The sequence below is a fragment of the Myiozetetes cayanensis genome, unplaced genomic scaffold, assembly GCF_022539395.1.
Source record: "Myiozetetes cayanensis isolate MyiCay16 unplaced genomic scaffold, myiCay2020 scf14, whole genome shotgun sequence".
Taxonomy (NCBI): Eukaryota; Metazoa; Chordata; class Aves; order Passeriformes; family Tyrannidae; genus Myiozetetes; species Myiozetetes cayanensis.
This window is the reverse complement of record NW_026087048.1, coordinates 7,903,048-7,926,735: the sequence shown is the minus strand read 5'-3', so window position 1 is coordinate 7,926,735 and position 23,688 is coordinate 7,903,048. Positions and strand designations below refer to the sequence as shown.

General features: G+C 36.3%; 1 protein-coding gene across 1 annotated transcript in view; it reads right to left on the bottom strand.

Annotated features, from left to right (window-relative positions):
• Positions 1-23,688, bottom strand: part of WDR72 (WD repeat domain 72) — a 108,979-nt gene that overhangs the window by 42,409 nt on the left and 42,882 nt on the right. Inside the window, exons 15-17 of the mRNA XM_050309687.1 lie at positions 10,583-11,385; positions 6,530-6,621; positions 5,057-5,139 (exon numbers count right to left, since the gene is read on the bottom strand). Of these exons, the coding sequence (XP_050165644.1) occupies positions 5,057-5,139; positions 6,530-6,621; positions 10,583-11,385 (978 nt within the window). The remainder of the gene's footprint in view (positions 1-5,056; positions 5,140-6,529; positions 6,622-10,582; positions 11,386-23,688) is intronic.

Here is a 23,688-nt window from a genome sequence, read left to right as displayed (position 1 = left end):
CAAAAGCTTTGGGTATCCTTTGTGACCAAAACCTTTACTGTAGACAAGTATAGCATAGCAAGGTCCACGGTGTAAAAGTTCACTGCAAGTGAACCTAGCCCTGTGTGGTTCAACACAGCACAAACCTTCATCTTGTTATAATAGAACTTTATTTTACAGGGGAAACCAAAGGCAGTTTCCAATTCCTCACATCTATACAACCCTGAGCTTTGGGGATTACAGATCCTGACTTTACAGCAGACTCCTACAATATATCTACAATAATTAAGAAAGAGAAGGAAACAAAGACATGTTTTCATCGTCCTGGGGAAATTTTTGACAAAAAAGATTCTTACAGAGGTACACAATAGAAATCTGCTAAGAACCTGTCACTAATCTGGATCAGATACTCATTATCTGTATCACTGCTGTGTGTGCCAGCCAGGAAGCATCTGTAAAAATTTCCTCTAACATCTTAAAACAAAATAAAAATATAACAGATGGCACAACACGATATTATTGTAGAGTCACCTGTATATGTCTCTGCATGCTACTTGTCTATCTCTTTGATGAATCTGCATTTCCACAGTGCTTGGTGTGCTTCCACATGTTTAGTTTTGTCCTGTCGCTGCATCTTCCCCAAGAATTCATCTGTTAAGTCTAACGATCTCCATAAGCTTTTCTTTTTTCTAACACAAAACAAATCTACATGAGCACCTTGCAATTTCTCTGATCACTTCCACTTTATCTTTAGTGTCCTTCTGGATATATATGTTAGCTATCTTATTGCTAATAATATATGTTTTCATTTTTTGCCCCATAATTGTAAATGCTGTTGTAAATACTATCTGCTTTTCAGTTGGGAGCGTTAAATGTGGCAGAAATTATGTTGCTTCTTTGACTTAGAAAGTATAAATAGCAGATGTCCAACTATAAATACTGATATTAAGGAGTGAAAAGTAATTGTTTGACTCTGCAGCAGCAATACTAGAGAGTAATTCAAGAAGACAAGTGAACAAAAGTTGAGACAAGCTGTACTGTTACATCTATTCTAAATTACGCTTGCTTTCCTTTCTACACTTTACCAATTACTTCCAAGGATTACTATTCCCTTTATAATGAGTGGGTTTAAGGAGAGAAGTCAATAGGCATCATTCCTGGTTATTGCTCAGGCCACAACCTCTAGAGGGCCGAGCCTTGCAGAAAGCACCTCCCAGTAGCCTCTGTAACCCAGTCACATCAGGGAGCACGAAAATACAGATCAAAACATCAGCTTGAATTATCCAGTCTTTTTTCCTCTAATTCTCCACAGTAATTGTCAGGACAGTAGTCTAGATACTTATACTAAAGTATATTGGCTTCAGGTAGAGTCAAAAGCTGTAACATCAAATACATTCAGAGCTTGTTAGATATATTACTTATAACTTGGGTATCAGTGCTAGGTTATCAGTACTGCTGTCTGCAAAGGCCTAAACATGTTTATTCTTGGAAACTGAAGTCCTTTGTAATATCTCTCAGATTCATTCCACCTAATTTTAGGTTCTAATGGCAGTGAAATGACTAAAGTAAAACAAAAAAATACAGATGCACTGCAGGAATCAATACAGAGAGAGGAGAAAGTCCCAGGATGATTCATTCCTCCTAAAACCTCAGCAGTCCCTCCACAATGCCTACATTTTTCCACTGGTGAAAAAGAAAGGTTAAAGCACCTACATTCCTCCTTCAGATGATTGTTTCAGAGATTTACATGTCATCAATGATCTTCCTAAGGGGAGATTACAATAACCAGCCAGGTGATCACAGAGGATACAAGTTTCCTTATACAGAAAAGGAATTCTGCAACACTGGAATTCCTCTGGTGCCATCCTAAAGCAGGGCCTAAATGCTGTATAAATGATGCTCCTGAATTAATACATCCAAGTTCTAACCAAGGCCTGATTACTTGGGGCTAATACAACAGAACCATGTCAAAGTTAGAGCTGATTCCTGTCCAGCTATCTCAGAACTAGGAGGAGCTGGTGGATGACTCCTGCTGATCACAAAGGCACCAGTAATGACTCTGATAAAGCTCAGGTATTTCTATCCTGGTTTATCACACCACAGAGCCCTGATACTGCCACACACCACAGAGGCAACCTGCTGAAGCCCCATGAAGGGATGGGCACCCTGAAGTCAGACAGACAGCCCTCGTGTCGTTATGCAACTAAAATCCTTGACTCCAGATGAAGGCCGTATTCTTAAGATTTTGTAAGTGGAACTACTGATTTATTTAAGATTCATTCAAAACTCATTGCCACGTTTAGTCTTGAATTGCTTTGTTGAGACTGGCACTGAAAATGGGAGGGTGGCTATAAAAGTGGGGTCATTTACTGCTTTACAAATGGTTGTCCAGCTCAGAGAGTAACACATATTGCAGGGGGAAGCTTACTTCTTTTTATAAAGAGACTTCAGTCTTCTGAGAAGCCAACCTCACAAGAACTAACTGCCACTTTGAGATTTAAAAAGATCTTAGGAAAGGTAAAAAAGGAAGCAAGTTATTTCCTACTGTATTCTTCCTCTTGAAATGCCTGAATAAAAATGTAGGTAGAAGACATTTCAATACCAGTCACTTGAAGGCTAAGGAGCTATGAAGAGCAAGGAAATAAGTATCAAATAAATCCTTCTGGTGGAAAAAAATATCTTTATATCTATTAGAGCCAATAACAGCCAAAACTTTTTGAGTGCACAACATTTGACTATTCTGATAAATTTTTTCAAGTTTTATTTTAATGTTCACCCTTTTAGCCAAAAAGGTTCAATAATACAGTACTATTATTTTCTACAAATGAAAATATAACCAAATACCTATCACAGATATATCTGAAGAACTGACTGTTTTAAATATGGAGTGAGGACAATTAAGGGTAGAAATGCAACAACTGTTTCCCCATATTAAATACTTAAAAGTAAGCTTTTATTGTATATATATATAATATATATACATATATATATATCTGTCTGAAAAGTTGAGCACACATAAGTAATTTCTGGGTGGGATGGGAGTGTGGCAAGAAGCAGCTATATTTTATCTGAAAGAACAGTAACACACATGAAGACAACCTTTTCTTTAAAATCAACCAGGAAAAAGAAATTACTAGAAAAATATTTTTAAAATTTCAGACAAATACCTCCCTCAACCCTTCAAATTTCAACAAGTCAGTAGACCCTTGATCAAACATTTGCAGCAGGTTTTTTCAGTTTCCTTGTTTGCACAGAATCTGTCACAGCACTGTAAGGAGATGAGGAATCAATAAATGGCAACTCCTTTGGGTCATGTCTGAGAGTCAGGACCCTTCATCGAAGATCACAATAAAAAAGTTCTTAAAAACAGGGTAACTAGTGATGCTTTGGGCAAACACAGACAAGTGCTTAATCAGGCTGCTCAGGATTAATAAATTAGCCATAAATCTGTGTTTGTATAAGTGGAGTTTCAACAAAGCCACTTTACTGTCAACTAAAACTATAATTTTGTATAAACCATTGGTCAGTAATACATCCATTGACAGAATGACGAATTATTTTGAATGTTAAAAGGTTTATGGCAGTTTGGCTGCAAACAATCCAAAATATTCACTACAAAGTGGGGTAACAAAGCTTTTAGCAGCTACAAAGCTGTGCCTGGATTATGTCAAAATTCGGGAAGCATTGATAGCGAAGTATTTACAGTACTTGACAACTTCAGTGTCTTAAATTTAAAGTCTTTTCAGGTGACAAAATTGTGAGGCAGCTTATTCCACACTTTATCTTCCTGCACACTAACCTCCTGTGGTAGATAGGGCCATTATCATTGCATACACTGATCAGTTGCTAAATACAGTGGAAAATACAAATACCGAGATCTCACAAAATCAGCTATGCTGCAAATACAACTTCCACGAATATATGACTCCTCTCTAAAGAGTTTCAGTGGCTGACCAGGTCAGCAAGAGATTATATGCATTTCATATGACAACTGCAGCTATTGAAATGGAGCTCCTGTATTCAGTTTTCTTATAAAAATGTTTCAAAAAAAGGAAAAAAACCTTACTGTAAGAGAAAGGGGAGAGAAGAATACAGAACTAATATAGAAGACCTGCAGACAGCAGGGATATAAAAAGCAACTGATAAGTTTAAGATGAAATGCTGAAATCAACTGAATGTGAATATTTGCAGAAACCATTTCCACCTAACAGAACAAGGGACTATCACTGCAGCACCCCTGCAAACCTCAGCTTTGGAAAACATTCTTTGCACTTGAAATGCAGCCCAAAGTTGCATTCAGTTTCAAAAGTGACATGATAAAATAAATCTGTAATAGGTATTTTTCCCATTTCTGGAATAAAGTCCATTGTGGTCATAAAACATCCTGAGTTTTGTATTTCTGGATATTAAGGCACTCAAATAAATGACACTATTTTATTTAAAGGCATATTTCCAAAACAAAAAATGGTCACTAGATTTTACTGTTCAGACTGGTTTACTATTACCTGTCAACTCTCAAGAAACTTATTTATCTCTCAGAGACTTCAGATTCTTCAACAGGGATGAGCATCATCTGCCCTGGAAATTCAGAACTTACGTGTCATTCTTAAAGAGTGTTGTAATAAGCATGGACTTGGGATTAATTATTTGCCCTTTATGAAGGCATTTTGTTTCTTCCATAATATCACACTGGTGTATGACACTGCCATTATTTTGACCTTCTATTTTCCTGGAGCATAAAATTGCATTTTTGATCTAAGTTACAAGTGCTTATTAGAGAAAAAAATTACTAATTTCTTAAATACAGGCTAGGAACAAGATAACCTAGATTAAAAATTAGAAGGACAGTTACTTTGCCACATGTAAACACACATTTTACTGCAAAATAGTTTCATGAGCAACATAATTCATACTGTAATAATAATCTGCTTTCCACAGATCTGAATGGCATGATTTATGTAATAATTTCACCATAAATCATAACCATTAGGTCACATTACTGATTCCAAATACTAAGTTACAACCAATGTTACATAAGGATTCCATTGCAACAACTGACACAGGCTCTTTTTCCTACCTTTACAGATTCCTCGCTCCAACAACAAATCAGTTTCAGCAATGAAATGCTTCCAGAGTCTGAGGAATGATATCTGCTCTTACCTGAAAAACACACACAATGGATGAACTGGCAATATATAGAGAAGCACACAAATAGAAAGGTATTTTAACACTGTTAATTTTTCACTTCAGCAACAATACCTGAAAAGGTCTGAAAAAGTATAATTTCTGAGAGTGTGTTTGCATCTGCTGCAATGAGTACAGAGTGACCACTTCTTGAACTCCGTCAACCTTGGTGGTGAGACAACTTCTCTGGGGAGCCTGTTCCACCCTCTGGGGGAAGAACCTTTTTCTAGTATCTAACCTAAACCTCATGTTCAGACAATCTATTGTTTGAACATTTATTCTTACCCTAAATTAGCTTGGTTTATTACTTTTTGCTTTTAAGACCACCTGCAAGTCTAAGATAATACTTTAATTTGCAAATCTGAGCAATTGTGTGAATCAAGACATAGGGCATATGAGTTAGACTACTTTAGAAGTTTTAGGCCACTCAGTAAAACTATTTTTATGTTCATGAACATTTTAGTCATCTTTATACCATTTCCATGCCTTTCACCTACTTATTTTCTACTGTCACTTGATATAATGTTCCATCTTTCTTCCAATGGGCACTTCTGCCATCACAAGTCATCACACCTGCCATACTATGTCATCACAAGTTCTACAGTTATGCTGCATGTAAGACTCAGAGAAGGATGGGTAACTAAAAACTGGGTTTAGATGGGGATATTAACACTTACACAGCAGAGGGTCAAGATTTGACTTGAAAGAATTTCTGTTTTCAGTCTAGACAGGACTTCGTTTATAAGAGTAGCACTGTATTCATCAGGTCATATATAGTGATAAATGTCCATATTCTGTTCAGCTTTTTATTTAGATGTTCCTTGGTTAGCTGCATACTGTAAACAAACCCACAGTGGCTTGCAAAGCTAAGATTGAGAGCAATGGCCTGTAGGACATTATTGTGAAGAGATTACTTTATTCTGCCCCAAGCCAGAAGTCTGAAGGCATTATTGAACAGCCAAGATGGTTCTTGTATTATTAAGGCAACAGTTTGCTTGGAGGGCTGTGTATATTATTGGGTGGGCTCATAATGGTGATGAGGGACATGGGGGAGGGGGGAGACAACAGTGTTTGTCTTATTACATTGCTGGTTTTCAGATTGCCAGGAAATGTCTTTAGAAACTCAGCTAAATGTTTTGCCATGACAGGAAAAATATCCTTGATTCCAGTAAACATTTTGTTTACATATTTCTGGTGATAGTCACAAAAGAAAACTGAATAATTCAGTTTCCCTGTTTGCAGATTAGACTGCTCAAAGCTAAAGAATTTTTTTTCATTATTGAAATTAAATTATGTATTTTAGCAAAAGAGGTATGCAAAAAAATAACACTTATAAACTAATATTGCCATTCCTCCATATACTTACTGCTTAGTAAGTCTCCATAAAAACTGGCGAATGAAGGTGTTGCTGCTTCTATATTTCGCCATTTGTCATGTACAGATTCTGATTTCTGTGGACTAAAAGAATATGAAACTATTAAACAGAACCTGAACATACATACAAAAAACTTTATGTTTCAAGGTAGTGTTTTGGGTTTTTTTTAAGATAGATACTCTGCTATCAATCACTATCAACCACTCTTTAGTTTCTTCTCAGAAGTCACTTGCATTCTTTTGCCTACAACTTGGTATGGAAACATTCCCATGTACACAAGTAGTGAAAAGCACCATCCACATGCACAAACTTAACTGTAATAAGTTTTGAGCCAAATATAAAGTTTTGCATTGCAATAAAGAAACAAATTTGTATGTGAAGAAATGAATTAAAATATTTTTATAAAGAACTTGTGCTGTTTTTTTTCTAATATGTAGTGGAAAACAGTTCAAGGGAAAGTAGAAGTTTTTTTTAATAGGTTTCTTTTTTTTCCCTACAGTGGTAAATAATTTAGAATATCATTACCATACTGAGATTTCAGTAGTTGGTTACAATTTAGGAGAGTAGTCTGTGTATCTTCTGCTCTTTAGTACTTTGCCACTAACTCAGCAACCTAACCCTTGCAAACAGTGGGTATGGGTGGAGGAGAAAGGAAGTGAAAAACCTCTCCAAACCCTTGCACTCTCTTAAACTATTTCTTTTAAATACATCACCATAACGATCCTGCAAAAACTCCATTTGTATGTCATTTCAAAACAATATGTTTCACCTTTCAAATTCACTATAATCAACAGTAAGTCATATTATTTCAAAAGACCTTACAATTCTAAACAACTCAAAGCTTGCAGCTTGAGAGTTTTAAGTTAGAGACACAAATGTCAGAAGGCAGGAGAGAAAATAAATTCTTTGAAGATCTTCTCTTCCTGGCTTCTCCCTGTTTCTGTCTCACTTTTATGATCTGACACATTTTGCTGCAAGTTCCTTTATTTTCACAGGCTGGGTCAAGTTGCAAACTTGACTTTGTACAACAGACAGACAGACAGCAGAACACCTGCAAGCTGTGAAAGCTGTCCTGCTACTTCTGTAAATGCTGTGGTGAATTAGAATTCAATATGTAGGGTTTTTTCCCTTGAGGATGTTGTAGTTTTAGCTAAAGCAACTGCCCAAAGAGGTGGGGTTACAGTTTAACTTTCAGAAGGTAAATTGGACAAAACAGCATTTGCTTATTTTTTCTTTTTTCCAAATTTCTAATAAGACAAAAGTACACTACTGTAAGAGATCACAGCAAAGACAATTAACTCCAACCCAGAATACAGAGTAAATGATCAATAAGGATAAATCACATAAAAATATTTAAGGAATGAATGAACACAGATTACAATAGTTCATTCAGACCCCAATTATTTGCAAGAGGAAAAGCTGAAACAAAGGCTGAATACTAAGACCTTAGGTCAAGTCCTAATCACACTCTGCTTGTTACTGGAGAAGGGATAGGAGGAAAGAGGGAAAGGGAACATCACAGGAAAGGGGCTTTTACTCTAGATAGAGAGAGGGAGATGATTTTGCTTTATATAACTGGTTTTGAAGCAATACAGAAAGTATAAATACATTCAGACAGCAAAATTATGCCATTATACTCAGACACAAAGGTAACAACATCACATCACAGATGGAATAAGTATTTTATGGGTTTTTTCAAAGAAGTGTCTGAAGCATGGAATTCTTTTCCATGGCTCTGATGCATTTCTCCCATGAATGCTGACACAACAGCATCATCTCATCGGTACCACCCAAAGAACTCTGACCCTATCTGAAAATGATGGTTCTTGACTGCAATGGGATGTCATTTGCAGTTTAACAGAGGTTAGGTAAGGGATTTTATACTATTTCTTATCTCAAATGCTCTTATCTTTATTTATTGGAAGGAAAAAAAAAAATATGACTGACATATCTAAAGTTCTGGAACAGTTCTTCAAGGTAGGGGAAAAGATAAACTCAGTGCTATTATGGGACAGGGATATAATGAGAAAAAAACTTTCCTGTCACCAGCAGTAAAGAGGAAAATGCCCAGGTGACTAAAACCTCTGAGGTCTGCATTGATGGAAATGCAACAAATACAGCCTAATTCTGATAAAGTTCCCTGAGAAAGAACATTTTATCCTTCAATAACACAAAAATTATGGTTACTTGTCTGATTTCTGAAGGTTTAAGAGATGAATATAGAAGGCACAACCTCTAGTAGGTTTGTAGTAGGCAAGTGTTTGCAACCACAGCCAGGAAAATAATTGTGTATTATCTCTGGACAGACCCATAGCACTTGCAGTTGTTTCTTAGGAACTCAAAAGGAAAATTACAGTGATCGGGGGAGAGGGGGAAAAAAAAAAAAAGAAAAAGACAACAAAAACCCCACCAAAAGCCGTGAACAAACCAAAATTCCAACAGAAGAACTGAATGGATACAACTCAAGAGCTTTTCTCTAGATGAGGCAACAACCCACGTTAGAGCATCACAAATGGCACCAAACTAAAACTTACCTATGAGACAGCTATAATATAAAAGAGGTGATTCAAACCAAACTGTATCATGTAAATTCCAAATATTTCTAACTCTCTGCATAAAATTAATAAAATTTTTGTAACCAAAATTTATGCCATTTTTTTTTCTTTCTTCTGTACAAAAATCCATCTATTTCTACAAGACATGCTAGGTTTTATGGTTTTACATTTGCTGGAGAAAATTTAAAATTATATAGCACTGTTTTGATTAAAAAAACAAAACAAAAAAACCACAAAACAAACAAAAAACCCCAAAAAACCAACAACAAAAAAAACCCAAACAAACAAAACACAAAAAAACCCACAAAAAAACCCCACACAACACTGTTTTGACTAGCAACAAGTTTAATTCTTATAATTTTACAGGAGATGTGTTCCAAAGCCAGCATGTGCATGTCTGAGAAAAATGTTTGCTTCTGGTATGATGATTAACTTCAATTATACAAAGTCTTTCCAAAAGAGTACTGGAATATACAATGCAAGCAGAAAGTACTATTTTGCATAAAAGGAATTCACATTCAAGATGGAATCCTATAAGACCTTGTGTTGAATATGGACCAACAGGCAATACGATTAGCAGGGAAAGTAACTGAGAAACTTGCTTTTGTCCTGTGGGATGGTGCACATGTCTTGAGATCTGCTGAGTGCCTAGAGCTTTAAGGAAGACACAGATATTTGCAGCATCAAGATCAATATTTTCTGTCCCCCCTTCTTGCCTGAGGGCCACAGCATCACCAACACTGGAGTTAATTGTCCCTAAAATACTAAATACAGACCAACCTATGTTTGCTGAACAACAACAAATCTGTGGGCAATATCTGTTGCCTGATTAGCATGCTCTATTTGGCTTGGTGAAATAATGTCCAGCATGTTATTTTTCCTTTATTGCTGAAAAAGCATTTAGTCAATAAATTTGTTTTGAGTAACATAAATGCAGTTTGGGATGGTTCTCACAACGTAAGGGCCGATGAGGCATTCATTCCCTGTAGCTGCTGTTGTTACTGGGGGCGTTGTACTTGAGACAGCATAACTAGGACAGATTGTTCTCAGCTCTCATGTTTTATTTATTTGTGAAGTCAAGGGTTTCATGGCAAAGGAAGTGTGTTTCTTATAGGAAGTTTAAACAGCACTCAACGTGCTTAATGCACATCTCATAATGTGCATAAGGAGACCTCATTTTTCTACGTGGTTTAAACTGTGAAGAAAAGAGTGATGTTTGGAAAAGGAGGGTGTGAAGCTGGGTATTTCAAGTTCTTGTTCTGATGGAAACAATTCTTGCATCAGTTCTCATCTGCTAAACAGAAAAATGTAAAGATACCTAATTTTATCCTGATCTCCTTTTGTTCAAAGAACATTCTTTTAGAAAGCCCTAGAGAAAGAAGATAAGCTCCATTGCAGAAGTACATATTAAAGAAAAGTTTGTTTCCAGTTTTTTAATGTTTTTAACTACTATAAAGGAAGAGAAGACTCATAACAAAAATGTTCTTACCTTTCACTTTCATCTGTAACTGCTGAAGGTATGTTAATTATCCTGTTGATTAAAGCTATTCTGCTAAATAAGAAGAATACTGTTTCCAAGTCCTTTGTTCCATAAAGATTCTCAGGTCCCTCCTTCTTTCCAGTTTCTCCTTCAGTTGCAGCAAGGTATTTGTTTGACAAATCGAGCACTCTTTTGGAAAACAAGTTGAAAATGTCACCTTCTCCTGGCACTGCACAACCCATGCAGTTCCCTCCTGGCAACATCAGTGATAGGTGACTTTCATTCGACACGAGTCCAAAAGAAACGCGACACTGAAGCCTCAGGATATCCAAGTGTCCAACACACAGATTGTCTGTTCCTTTATCAACACCCCATGGAAGGAGACATGACAAAAGCAGCTTAACTGCCTCAGTGGCAATGTTCACATCGATGTTTCCTGATGTTTGCATTTTAATCTTTCTTGAACTCTTCATTTTTTTCTGTTTTTTCATGCCACCACTTTCTTCCACAGGTCTGGGTGCATTATTGTTTGGACAAACAGTATCTCCCTGCCCATCCACGGGAGATATGGACCCAGAAGTTTTGTTTCTTTTTAATGTCAGTGCCCTTTTCTCAGCAGTACTTTTAGCTCTTTCTAGAGTGTGTTGGTTGTGGAAAGATTTCGATGACTTTAATCCATTAAGTTGAGATGACAGCAGAAGTTCCTCAAGTTTTTCCAGATCAAATAAGAGAATATGAAAGTTTGCATTGTTCCATTTTGTCTTAACTGGTAAAATAGTAAAGGGCTGTTGGATGCAGCTGGTATCAGTTAACTGAAAGAAAAATATTCAAAGTCCAAACACAAATCCACAGCACTTTTTAATTTTCAAGATATCAACACAGAATTGCCTATGGAATAGATGAAATCTATTAACTCTATTAAGTTCAATTTAATTATATTTATTCACTTGTTACTAAGTAAAAAATTATTTGCTTTTAAACAGCTTAAGATACACACAGAGACATGTCATGTAAATAGTACAACACCATCTCCTTAACATCTTCAATTACACAGCCATGCTGTAATTTGCATTTATCTTTACTAAAAATCTAGGCTGGTATTTCTTCTGCTAAGTCTCATTTCAAGCTAAAAGGCTTTTTGGAAATTTTAAAGGATACAGCTTTTGCTTTTACAAACTAAAGCTACGGAAGCAAATCCTATGGTGTTGCAAAATTCTTGCACACCCCAAATGTCTGTAATGCCCTGTTGCAATTTGATTTACGTATGATATGAAGACCGTGCCTTTTACCATTTCAAAACATGCAAAGCTATCTAAAAGTTACTTCATTCTGAGTTAAGTTACACATACTTTATCGTTAACAATAAGGAACTTTTGTGTATAAATCTCTATTTACAACATTAATTACCTTAGCTGAAAATAACTGAGAGAAAAAGGCTACAGAGCTACTACAATGTTTGTGAACAACTGACTTCACCTTGTTTCACCCTATTTCCAACCTGGATCTTTCTAAAATTCTCCATACTTGTTCCTCAACTTTAAAGCCCATCCCCAGGATTTGTAGAACATCATTTCAGTTCTACAAACAAACACGATAATGGTGCTGGTATAAATACACATGGCTGATTACTGATGCTAATAAAAGCCCAAAGAAAATAGTTTTTGAAACCTCCTAAAATCTGGCAGAAATAAAGATCTGAGAACAGCTACAGTTATTCAACAACTTTAGACTGATACATTAATTATGAACCATAATAAGTATGTCAGTTGAAACACATGAGGAAGTGTTCCAAATTTTCACTACTTTTTTCTCAGTTGTATTTATGTAGTTTCATTATTTAAATGATAAATCATCATTAAGAACAAAATTTTACATGTTTTCTTTTACCAGTATCCTTGGCATGGAGTAGATACTGTGCTGTGGCAAACTCCAGTGGAAGGGATGTCTTTGGACACTTTAAATGTCAGTTTATTATACTGATATCACAGAAGAATTTACCCATAAAAATGTCCCTCAAAAACAATCTGTCCCGGACACTACAGTCTTAAACAGAATGTAGTCCAAACATGCAAAAAGAATACAATATTTGAAAAGATAAAGTGTGACAAGAAAGTCTTTAAACTCTACAGATCAGATGCTCTGTATGTAGAACAGAGAAGGGAGGAGCAAGAAGAAACACAAGAATGAAGAAAAATAATTCATATAAAGCCATTTTAATGGAGGATACATGAAGGCAGCAATAAGACCCCAAGGACGAACAGGAAAAAGAGGGAAATTACAAAATCTGTCCTGCAATCCTTGGGATATTTCTCTCCACGGAAAACATTCCATACTGCCTTTCCCCCCACTCCCAGTTTCCCATGAATACTTCAGGAGAGCTGCTCTATTTTGGTTTGCTGTGCTAGCTCATACCTGGGAGTCTTTAAGGAGAGGAAACGTGGCACATCACCTCAGATACCACATTCAGTCAAGATCCACTTACAAGAGTGGATTTTCTGCTTTACACATCTCCAAATTCAGAAGAAAAGCTTTTCACGCTCCTGTTGCCCTTTTTCCCCATATAACTTTTTGTACCTGTGCACTCTCAGAATGACAGAATTTTTATGACACAGCTTCTACAGGCTTTGGAAAGAAGACAAAGCTTACTGTGAGGGCACAATAAAGTATCAGGTCATTTTGTTGCTTCCTTACTGTTTGGTTTTTTTTCCTTTATTATAAAATAAAGGCCTAAATATTCATACTGACCAATGAAGAATCTGCAGTGACAAAAATACTAGTGTAAAATTCATCTGAGGGGAAAAAACATGAAAAATTTCATTTGGAACAAATGTTTTGCACAATACTAAAAAAATATATCAGAAACTGAACTAAATGACAGAGTTGAATCTTTCAGAATACTCCCATGAATTTGCTTTATAAAGACAAAACTCTAAATTTTTTGTCCAACAGGAAGACTGCAGATGAGTTTGTAGAACAATTCCTCTCTCTCACAAGCATCATCATATGTGCTGCACGACCACCCAGCATTCCATGAAGGTAGCGGAAGGATCATCCAATGGTAAAACTGTGATTACAACATCTCGTATCATAATCTTGACTCTATCTAGTAAAGAAGTATCTTTTACCTTCAGGAAAATACCAGAAGTGAGGGAGTGTAAACTCCTTGTTGACATTTCTCTCCTCTTCTTTAAGCATTTGTGACTTGGATGTTTTTATTGTCCTGCACAAGCTCGTGCTCTCAGTGCTGTGCTCAGTCTCCTTCACATTCCCACGCAAACACGGACAAGCAGCAAGACCAGCATCAAGAAGCACCTTTTTAGCTCAGTAATACTTCTGCAAACAATCACCCCAGCTTCCATATCACAAGCAAAGTAGATCACTATGATAGTTTTAATTTCCTACATAATTTGAAATATTCCACTTACACAAAGACCTTTCTGCTGAAAATTGCCAAGTCTTAAAAGAAACCAACAAGGGTTAGTAAATAGGGCAGCTTGAACTGCAATGCAATGTTGATTAAATCTTCTTACTCGTGACTACTCCTTACCTAACTCCTTTTACCTTGCAAGCTATGATTTTAGAGGATTAGCTATTTTTAAATTGTTAATATTGTATAGTAAGAATCGACCCTCTAACCTCTAGTTACCTGGCTATTTAGTTTTGGGCTGTAATATAATTTGGCTTTTTTTGTTATTTAGAGAATGATGCTCCCACCAGATGAGGATGCACTCTAAATACATAATCTCATTTAAAGATCTCCATAGGGAGTCATAAGTAAGAGATTATAACTGCTTGTTCAGGTTTTCTTTTTATCCCTTCCCTTTTTCCTTTTTTAAAAAAATAACACATAGTTAAGCACTAGGATTATTTTAATCTTTAATTATGCTGTTTCCTAATACATAGGAAGAATCCCATGGAATGCAAACACTGGAATTCACAGGCTACCTTTGACATTCACAGAAGCTATTATTTTTGGCCTATCATTTCCTTTTTCTATACACTTATATTTGGTTGATTAACATTTGGAAACCTGTAGTAAAATCACCATCCCAACAAAGGCAAATATCGTGACAATGTCAATCTGTTGAGATATCTGGTGATGCTCCTGCATGTGAAGTCACAACAGATGTTTATTGTTTATTGGCAATATGAAAGCTTATTGACATTGATCCTAAAAGCATCTACCAAGTTATTTCAGTTCTCTGGCACAGGTATTTCATTCCAGTGAAAGAAGGTGGACACCTAAAGCTTTGGACATAAAATGCTATGTAGGAAATATGGACAAGTTATTCTCTGTAACAGAAGATGACAGAAAAAGGAGGGAAACCCATAAAACTAAGTACAAACTAGAGAGCTGGGAATAGCATTTGAAGGAGGATATTGAAAAGCAGATATTTACATTATATATTGTACCCTTCCCTTTTTTAGCCTAAACATTTCCAATTTTAAACTTTATTTTTGACGTGGACAATTCACTGTAAGCTTTAAAAAAGCAAGAAGTCTGGCTACAGACTAAAACATCCTGAGATTCACGAACCTCGTTTCAAAATCCAGGACAGAGCAGGATGGAGGGAATCTTTGAAATGCCAAGCTATATTCCATGCATGGCAACTATCTCCTAGCATCTCCCTGGTTTGCCACTGAAGATGTTTGAGCCAGGATCAAACAAGACCTGGAACAGGGTAGACTATTTCAGTTGGAAGGGACCTACAATGATCATCCAGTCCAACTACCTGACCAGCTCAGGCCTCCTGTTGTTAAGGACATTGTCCAAATGGAACCACTCACGGGCTTGGGGTATTGAACACTCCCCAGGAAACCTGTGCCAGTGCTTGACCACCCTCTTGGTAAAACCATGCCCAGGTTTAAACCTCCTGACACAGCCTTGAACCACTTCCACGTGTCCTATCACCAGTTAACAAGGAGATGATCTCAGCACCTCTCCTCCTCATGAAGCCAGAGAGAGCAATGAGGCCACACTTCACCTCTTTTTCTCCAAACTAAACAAGTCCAAAGCGCTTAGAAGGTTCCTTTTAGCTTAGAAGGTTCCTTTTAGCCCTTTCACCAGTTTTTCCCCCTCCTCTGTACACATTCAAGGACCTTCCCATTCTTCAGAAATGGGGTCAACAAACTTGGAAGACTCTCACTGATTTCTTCTGGCATGTAACTCATCGCTCTACAAGTTACAAGCCTGTTCTTCTACCTCTTTTCTTCCTCTACTCATTCTTACTTTAGCATCCAAGGAAAAATTTCCCCCGTCTATGGGAAAGGGGCAGCAGGAGGCTATGCTGTGGCCCCCAACCACACCAATATATGCCATTATCTTTAACAGGTTTAAGACAGACATATCACATAAAAATTTCATGGGAAGTACAATTCAAGTGTTATTTTACCTAGCTGCCTTCTCATCTCTAAAGGCCTTTTTCCACAGGGATCCAACTTGTTCTGGGAATGCTATTCCACTTAAAATACACACTTCCATTAGCTGGCAAGGATTCCCATATTGTTTCAGCTCTTCATATATATGCACCCTCTTCCTTTACCAGATGTGTTCTATTGTGGGTTTTGTACTAAAAACAGATTTGACAAGAATGATCTTGACATTCATTTTACATAAAGGAAATAAAGTGCCTAAAAATTTACCTTGTGATTTTGAAGGCAAACCAGACTCCAAATATACTCGGACAACACTTTGATACCACTGACACAGAAGCTGCTCAGTTCTCAAAGCATGGGTAGTATCAACTTCTATATAAATCAGTCCTTTAGTATTAAATGTGATTATCTTCCAGACTTTTGGCCTTCTTTATCCACTGCACTTTCACTTTACCCCAAACACAACAGGATAAAAGTGACAGAAAACTGGTCCCAATGTTCCCAGTGCCTGCAGAATGAATCATGCTGAATAAAGCATAATTGTGAGACATCCTACTGATTCTAATAACTTTTTAAATTATGTAATATTCAAGGGGCTTAATTCTGTTCCTTTGAGCTTTCTCTTGTGAGAGAGTATATCACAATCCATTAACATTAACCAAGCCCAATCTCCTCCTTTATCCACTACTTGCCACCTGCAAAGGTTCAAGAAAATATCAAATAGGAATTGAACTTACTTTAATGTGAAATTTTAGGTAGATTGGGTGAAGGGGAGAGAAATGTCTGAAGCTTAACTGAAGTATTGCCAAGGAGACTGGAAGGTTCTTTCATTAACAGAAATGTCACTGCTGGGTTGGCGTTTTGGTGTGGGTTTTTTAGTGTGGGGAGGTCTTCTATTCCTGATTTGCCTGAGAGGCTTTTTTGAAAAATTTATACTTTATTTTGGCAGTCATTAGATTATCAGCTTTTAATGCTGACAAGTACACTTAGTACATTATGAAATTCCATCAGGTGTAAAGACTTTTTCTTTTAAAGAGTAATTATTTCATTATTACATATACTTAATATAAAGAAATATGTTAATTTAATCAGTCAAACAACACCATCCAATTGTTTCCCAGTGAAGACACCCTGTGAACAAAGTACATATACTTCATCCTTTCAAACAAGAATTTTTAAGCAAAACCCAATATGGAGTCATTAAAATCACTGTATCTTATATTCTTTTGGAAGTTTCTCCATATGATAATTTTTGAAATATCACAATGAAGTTTAATAGTACAGTATCAATATGCTTATTTCAATTAACACTTACTTTCATGATCTGTCTTTGCTGTAATCTGATTTTTTATTACACTACAAAGCCAATAGAAACTTTAAAGACTATTTACATGTTTGAATCACTCTTCATTACCTCTGCAGCAATCAATGACATTGACGATGGGACTGTTTAAGTTTTTAAATTGTGGAGAACCTCAGTTACAGAAATAACAGAGGAGGGCAGGACAGTAGAATTTGTCAACCAAAATTTATTGAAAGTTAGGAATTTTGTGTCTCTTGGTAAGGCCAATCACTGGATTGTCAGTAGAAGTTCAGAGCTCATAATTTCTCAGAACTGCATCTTGTTATTGGTCTGGCTCTGGGCTCACAAAAAATAAGCACATCACACATCTGCTTGTAAAAGTTATTTAGGTACTTCTACCCTGTCTCTTTCATTTGTACTTTGTGGAGCTCAAAGAACTGTTAATTGAAGCATGGCTACCCCACCTAAGGGTCTTAAACATTAACATATTGCCATAAGATATTCTATTCTCCATGATGCTTTATTTTTGATGGTGGGAAGGAATGGCTCTGTTCTACTTTTGTTTGGGTTTGCATTTTTGGTGTGTATTTGGTTTTTTTAGCTACAGAATAGCTTAGAAATTGTCTTTACTGGCAAAGACATTTTTCTCTTCAGCCTTTTTAAAGGAAATAGTATCACATATATATATAAAAACACACCTGCAAACGTGTCGCCAAAACATAATTCTTTCTTATGAATTATGTTTTGGGGACACATTTGCAGGTGCTATCTCATGTGTAGTTTTGCAAAATAGGAAACTTGTATTTGTCTCACAGAATCATCTCAGAAAACAAATACATAAACAATGCACAAAATGGCTGGCACGGTGTAAATTAAAGCATTAAACTTATTTCTAAATCCTCTGAGCCCTCGGTTGCCAGAGATGGTAGTTGATAGGAGCAAAAAAAATTGCCTCCTTGAAATGTGCTTGGTGGACAGCAGCTTGATGATTGGCAGCACAAATAGAAGCCAAACGAGAAAGCCTTCAATCTGCAGCTGATGCACAGGAAGAACATGGGGAGCTGAGTTTACAATAGAGAAAACATTACCAAGCTAATGGCACAGGCAATCGTTTGACCACCATGCATCTCTGATAGCAGCAGGGCATCCATTTGCAGTTAAGTGTTAGAGTACCTTTTTGCTTTCTCTGACCGCTGCAGGGGTAAAAGAACCCAGTGCGTGAAACCCACTGACTGGTAATAAATTACTATATTGGATACTTTTTGTTTTCTTTCAGCAATGACTTGACTGTGTATTCTTGCTATCATTACCAATTAAAGTGGAGATCACGTTAGCAAGCTGTATCTAACTGGATATCAGTCCCTTTGCTCCAATTGCTTTGGCAAGTACCACAGGGTCAAGAGGCTCCTTTGACCTTTATCAGCTAAGTCTCTCTGACCACTCACTATTTGAAGCAATCTCAGCTGAACAGATGGACACTTTTGCAGACTCTATAAAGCTTAGAATATAAAGATAAATGAAATTGTGTTTGGGGCTTCAAACTGGTTTATGAGCATAAAATATTGTTAGCAAGTTCCACAAAAATCTCAGATTTCAAATAGCTCATCTTAAATCTACACCATGAACACAACACCTCTTTATCTACTAGGAAACCATATTTTTTGCTGTGTTTTCTACATAAAAAACTAAAAACTTGGTGTAACTTATATGTCTAGTTAGCACTAAGTCAATTCTGAATTTAGAAAGCCTACTTTAATTAGTTTGATCATTAAAAGAAAATCAAGAAGAAAAATTAATATAGTTTTTTCCCATGACAGTGGCACAGCATACAGCACATCAAACAGATCATTCAGTGGAAGAATACTAAAAGTGTTGGAGAGTACAGACCATACAGAGAAGGCTTGGACCTTCATTTCAGATTTCTCTATCTTATATTTCTTAAAGTGCTTGCTTTTTAAAAGATTGCACCAAAATTCTAGTCATACAATACATATGAGAAACTCCAAATTCTCCAAGTGATGCTTGAATAACTGTTAATAATGAGATATAAACATGGTCTTCCGATCATATTTATCTATTTGTAATTGAAAAATAATCTACTGTTCAACAATAGCATTGAATGGTGTGTTATTTGAGGTAAATCACATCAGCAACCTGCCTTCTTCACTTCATAACCCTTTTGCAATACACAGCTGTCTTATTTTCTTGTTCTGCTGAAAGGATAAGCAATCCGGGATATGTGCAAAGGTGCATTTAGTTAAAAATAGTTACACAAACAGCAGGTATATAATTGAAATAGCACTTAAACATACACCCTGCACCATCTCTGAAAGAACCTGCAGAGGAAGAAAGGATGCAAATTATCAGCTACACTCTCATCTCCCCATAAAAACCTGATGCACTTTATAATCCATATTAGCTCCTATCAGCAGTCCACATATCACACTCCCGTGTCTAACCCTGCCCACCCCCCGGAGCTTTGAATTTAGGGAGCATTTGAAGAGTTTCTGTCACTAAAAGTATCCACAGCCTCCCAAAATGCACAAACAGGGCAGGTCTACCCATGCCAGAGCAATGCTGGCCTTGTACACGAGTGTCGTACAGAGTCATGGTGTCACTAGACCAAGGCCATTCACGTTCCTTACCTTCACACACTTCACTTAGTCACAGGGCAGAGGATCCTCTTGAGGGTAGCATTCAGAACTTTTCTTTCTTATTAATTTACTCTTTTTAAACCTCAGTACTCTCATATAAAGGACTACATGTACAAAGCCTGGAGTCAATAGCAGTGCCCCAGTTTGCTTTGACATGCAATTTATGCTTGACCTGAGGCCTCCTCACTTGGACAATGCAGTCCCAAACGAATGTGTCCATTCATGATGACTTTTCCCATAGGAACTAGCTTAAATAAACTGCTTTGAACTTGCCTTTCATTACTTTTATCATAGGAATCATTACAACTGTGGTCATATCATTGAGGATGCCCAGATCCTCCTAAATTCCACCTCCCATAAAGAAAAGGCTACAATACTTTTCGAGGTTGCATCACCGGTGTTTATCCATTAACTTAATCGCAACAACCTCTTTCCTTCCAACACCACCATCTTTCTCACTTTTTTTCTTTTTTAAAATCCCAGTGGAGAACACAACTATCTTCACAGCACTTCCAACAGTAACTGTAGCCTCACTCCTGATGAGTTTGTGGCACAATATAAGTCATTAAGGCAAGGAGTCTTCAAGCCCAAGCTGTGTAATGAGTAGACTAAGGACTGAAGAACCCCCTTCATCATGTGTAGAAGGCCACTGTCAGGCAGATTGTTGTCCAGGTGGATCTACTGGGCACAAACATTTTAATTGTTCAGGAAGATTTGCTAGCACATCTATTGCCCAACAAAGAATCTGATATGAAAATCAAATGCTTCTCGCATTTTGTTTTCAAGTTAACACTATCTCTCCCTCCATCACAAATACTGAACTAAAGTTTCTTATTGGATTTAATTAAAGTTTACATATAAAGGTCATCCTGGAAAAAAATCATAAAAAGATATCAAAGAATAATAGGTAAGTAAAACTAATATACAGAATATTCTTCACATAAGTTTTCAACACTAGGAAACAAGTTGGTTTGTTTTTTTGTTTTTCAGGAAAATAAGAAATATATATTATATACAGGCTATTTTATACAGACAACTTTTGCTTTGCTCTACAACTCATATCACTACCTGCCTGGGCACACTATCAGAAATTCTAAACAAATACTCTTGACAAAGTCTTGTCTAACAATTTTGTAATTGAAAGAACATAAAAGTGAACTGGAGATCCACTCATCTAAGATCGTCTTCTGACATGGACAGTCTCTGCACCATAAAGGCGGAAGGAAAGAATAGGATGGGTTTTAAATTAAGGATTATTTATACACTCAATATTCAAACACTCTGTTTATATATTAATATATTCTTCTGAATGTAGAAGTAAGTTTCCTAATCATATCCTCCCAAATATTTAGGGCTCAGTGATGGGTGATAGCAAAAACATTTTCATCCTCACTCAGCACTTAAGTCATAAGATGGAACATCTCCAAAGTTTCCTTGATCATCAACTGGACAAACAATGCTACAGCCATCCAAAAAGCACAGGCTACTGACTCCGGATTTAGGAATTATTATATTGAACAATTTACTGGATAAACGAGCATCAAGATATCTGTGAGAATAATGCTGAAGACAGACACTGCCAACACAATCTTAGGAGGAGGGTAAAAGCATGAGAATATTGCTTTGTCCTAAGAAGGATTGATGCATATAAAAATTAAGTTACCAAACCATGTCTGACTGCTGACTCTAACTGAAATAACATATTTGCCCCAGGCTGTACTGACAGTGCATTTCCTACCTTGTAAGAATTCCATCAGAAAATTTATCGACATAAAAGTTCTGGATCAAATCACAAGATAAAGAGCAAAAAAAAAATCGTGAGAATAAATTCTTAAATATTAAAATCCTGTGCATCCTAGAAAGTATCATTCTTGAAAATTCAGTAATAGGTAAGCTGGTCTTTCTTCAGGTCCTATAACATTCTAGGATGTATCAGGATGGCAGCTGAGTTTCTGTGCATAAAGATGTCAAACTGTTCTTTCTTGAGATCTGTTCAATCTTCCTGCACAGGCTTTCAGAAGGACAACATTGGCAAAAAAAACATTCTCAGTTGCCTGCTTGGATGATCCATCCTTTCACATAAGAACCAAATCTGACCACTGGAACAAATTGGGTTTTGAATATTAATATATAAAAAAGATGCAACCACTGCTGTTACTTTGTCTGAAATTGAACCACAGTTTAGTCTTAGGATTTTATTTCTGCTATTTAAATGAGAATTAGCTATCAGAAGGAAAGCAGCAGATAGCAAGTCTTTCTTTTAAAGATTAAGGTTTGTTTGCTACAAGTCCAATTTCTTAAACACATTTCTGATGCTGATGTGCTTCTGACAAAGTCACTGTTTGGTTTTTTTTAAACAATGGTGTGAGATAGAAACCTAGGAAAGTCTCACACTGAATTTACTCTGAATTCCTGCTAATATTTTTCTTCACTAAAGTAATACTATTTAAACAATAAGAGGTCAGGAATTCAGTGTTTAGAAAAGAAAAGATGATAATCACATGTATAAAGATTTCACCATATGCCTGTCACGAATGGTGAAGAATTTTCAAAAACACCATTGGAAAATATTAAAATATAAATATTAAAACAAAGATTATGGAATTTATTTTAGAACTAGGTTCTAAGAGCATTTAGAAGCAAAATCAGTTAGGCTGATCTACAGAAGAAGTCACACCTTGTGGATTAGAAAATAATAAAGATAAAAATCCAAGAGAGGAAAATTCAAACTGTGACCAACTCTGCATCCAGACCTAAAAGAAACAGTGGCAAATAAGATCATGAACAGCACAAGACAGAAACTGTATGTTTCTAATTATAAAGATATATCCCTTAAAAAACAAAATGCAACCTTTACTACGGTGTCCGAGGGACAGGGAAGGGAATTGCAGCGTGGCAGTGGAGGGATGGGAGAAGACAAAGATGACAGCAATGGCTGGGTTAGCTTCAAAAATCATCCCTCAACATGACATAATTCACAAGGACTGTTGATATTGACCTCAGATTTATTTCTAGTAGGACACCACAGCACCTTCTTTAACTTTATCACACAGTCCAATCAGTTGTATAGGCAGGGAAAACAACACTTTTAAGTCAGTAACCTTCAGTAAAGTAACAGAAAAAAGCTTGTAAAAGTATCTAGAAACAGGGTCAGAAGCCTTAAAATAAATAGTTAAGGTTATTATCAGATTTCTGTCAGCCTATGTTGATTGCCAGCCACATCTGCAAGATTAAAATGTGCTACAAGATCACAATGGCAACTTTTGGCTTCCATTTTGCTTTGAGGTGATCAATGTAGAAAACAAAAGCAACAAACTCTTGACTTGGTGGACCATTTCAAAAACTACAGTAACTTTCATCAGAGCTGGCATGTGGTCAAAGCTATCAATAGCTCTCAGGATCATGATTCCTTTTAACTCGTACAAATTTAATCTCCTAACTCTGAAGTTATTGCTTCATTGTAGTTATGTTGCTACTCTGGTCCCTTGATAAAGTAACTGTGAAATTTCACAGGAAATGTAGTACTGAAATGCTTTGCAACTGAATTGTTGAAATAAAAATATATCTGTACATATCAAGCTCTTTTTTTCTTCACTCATTTTCTTATTACACTTACTTAATATAATACTAAATGAAGCTACTGAACACTGGTTCCAGAAAAAAAAGAAACCCTGGAAGCAACAACATAAGGTTACCAATTTCAAGAAGAAATATCTATTTTCTCTTTTGTTTTGTTCTTAATAATCCACAGAAATGATCAAGAGGTCTAAATATCATAAAAG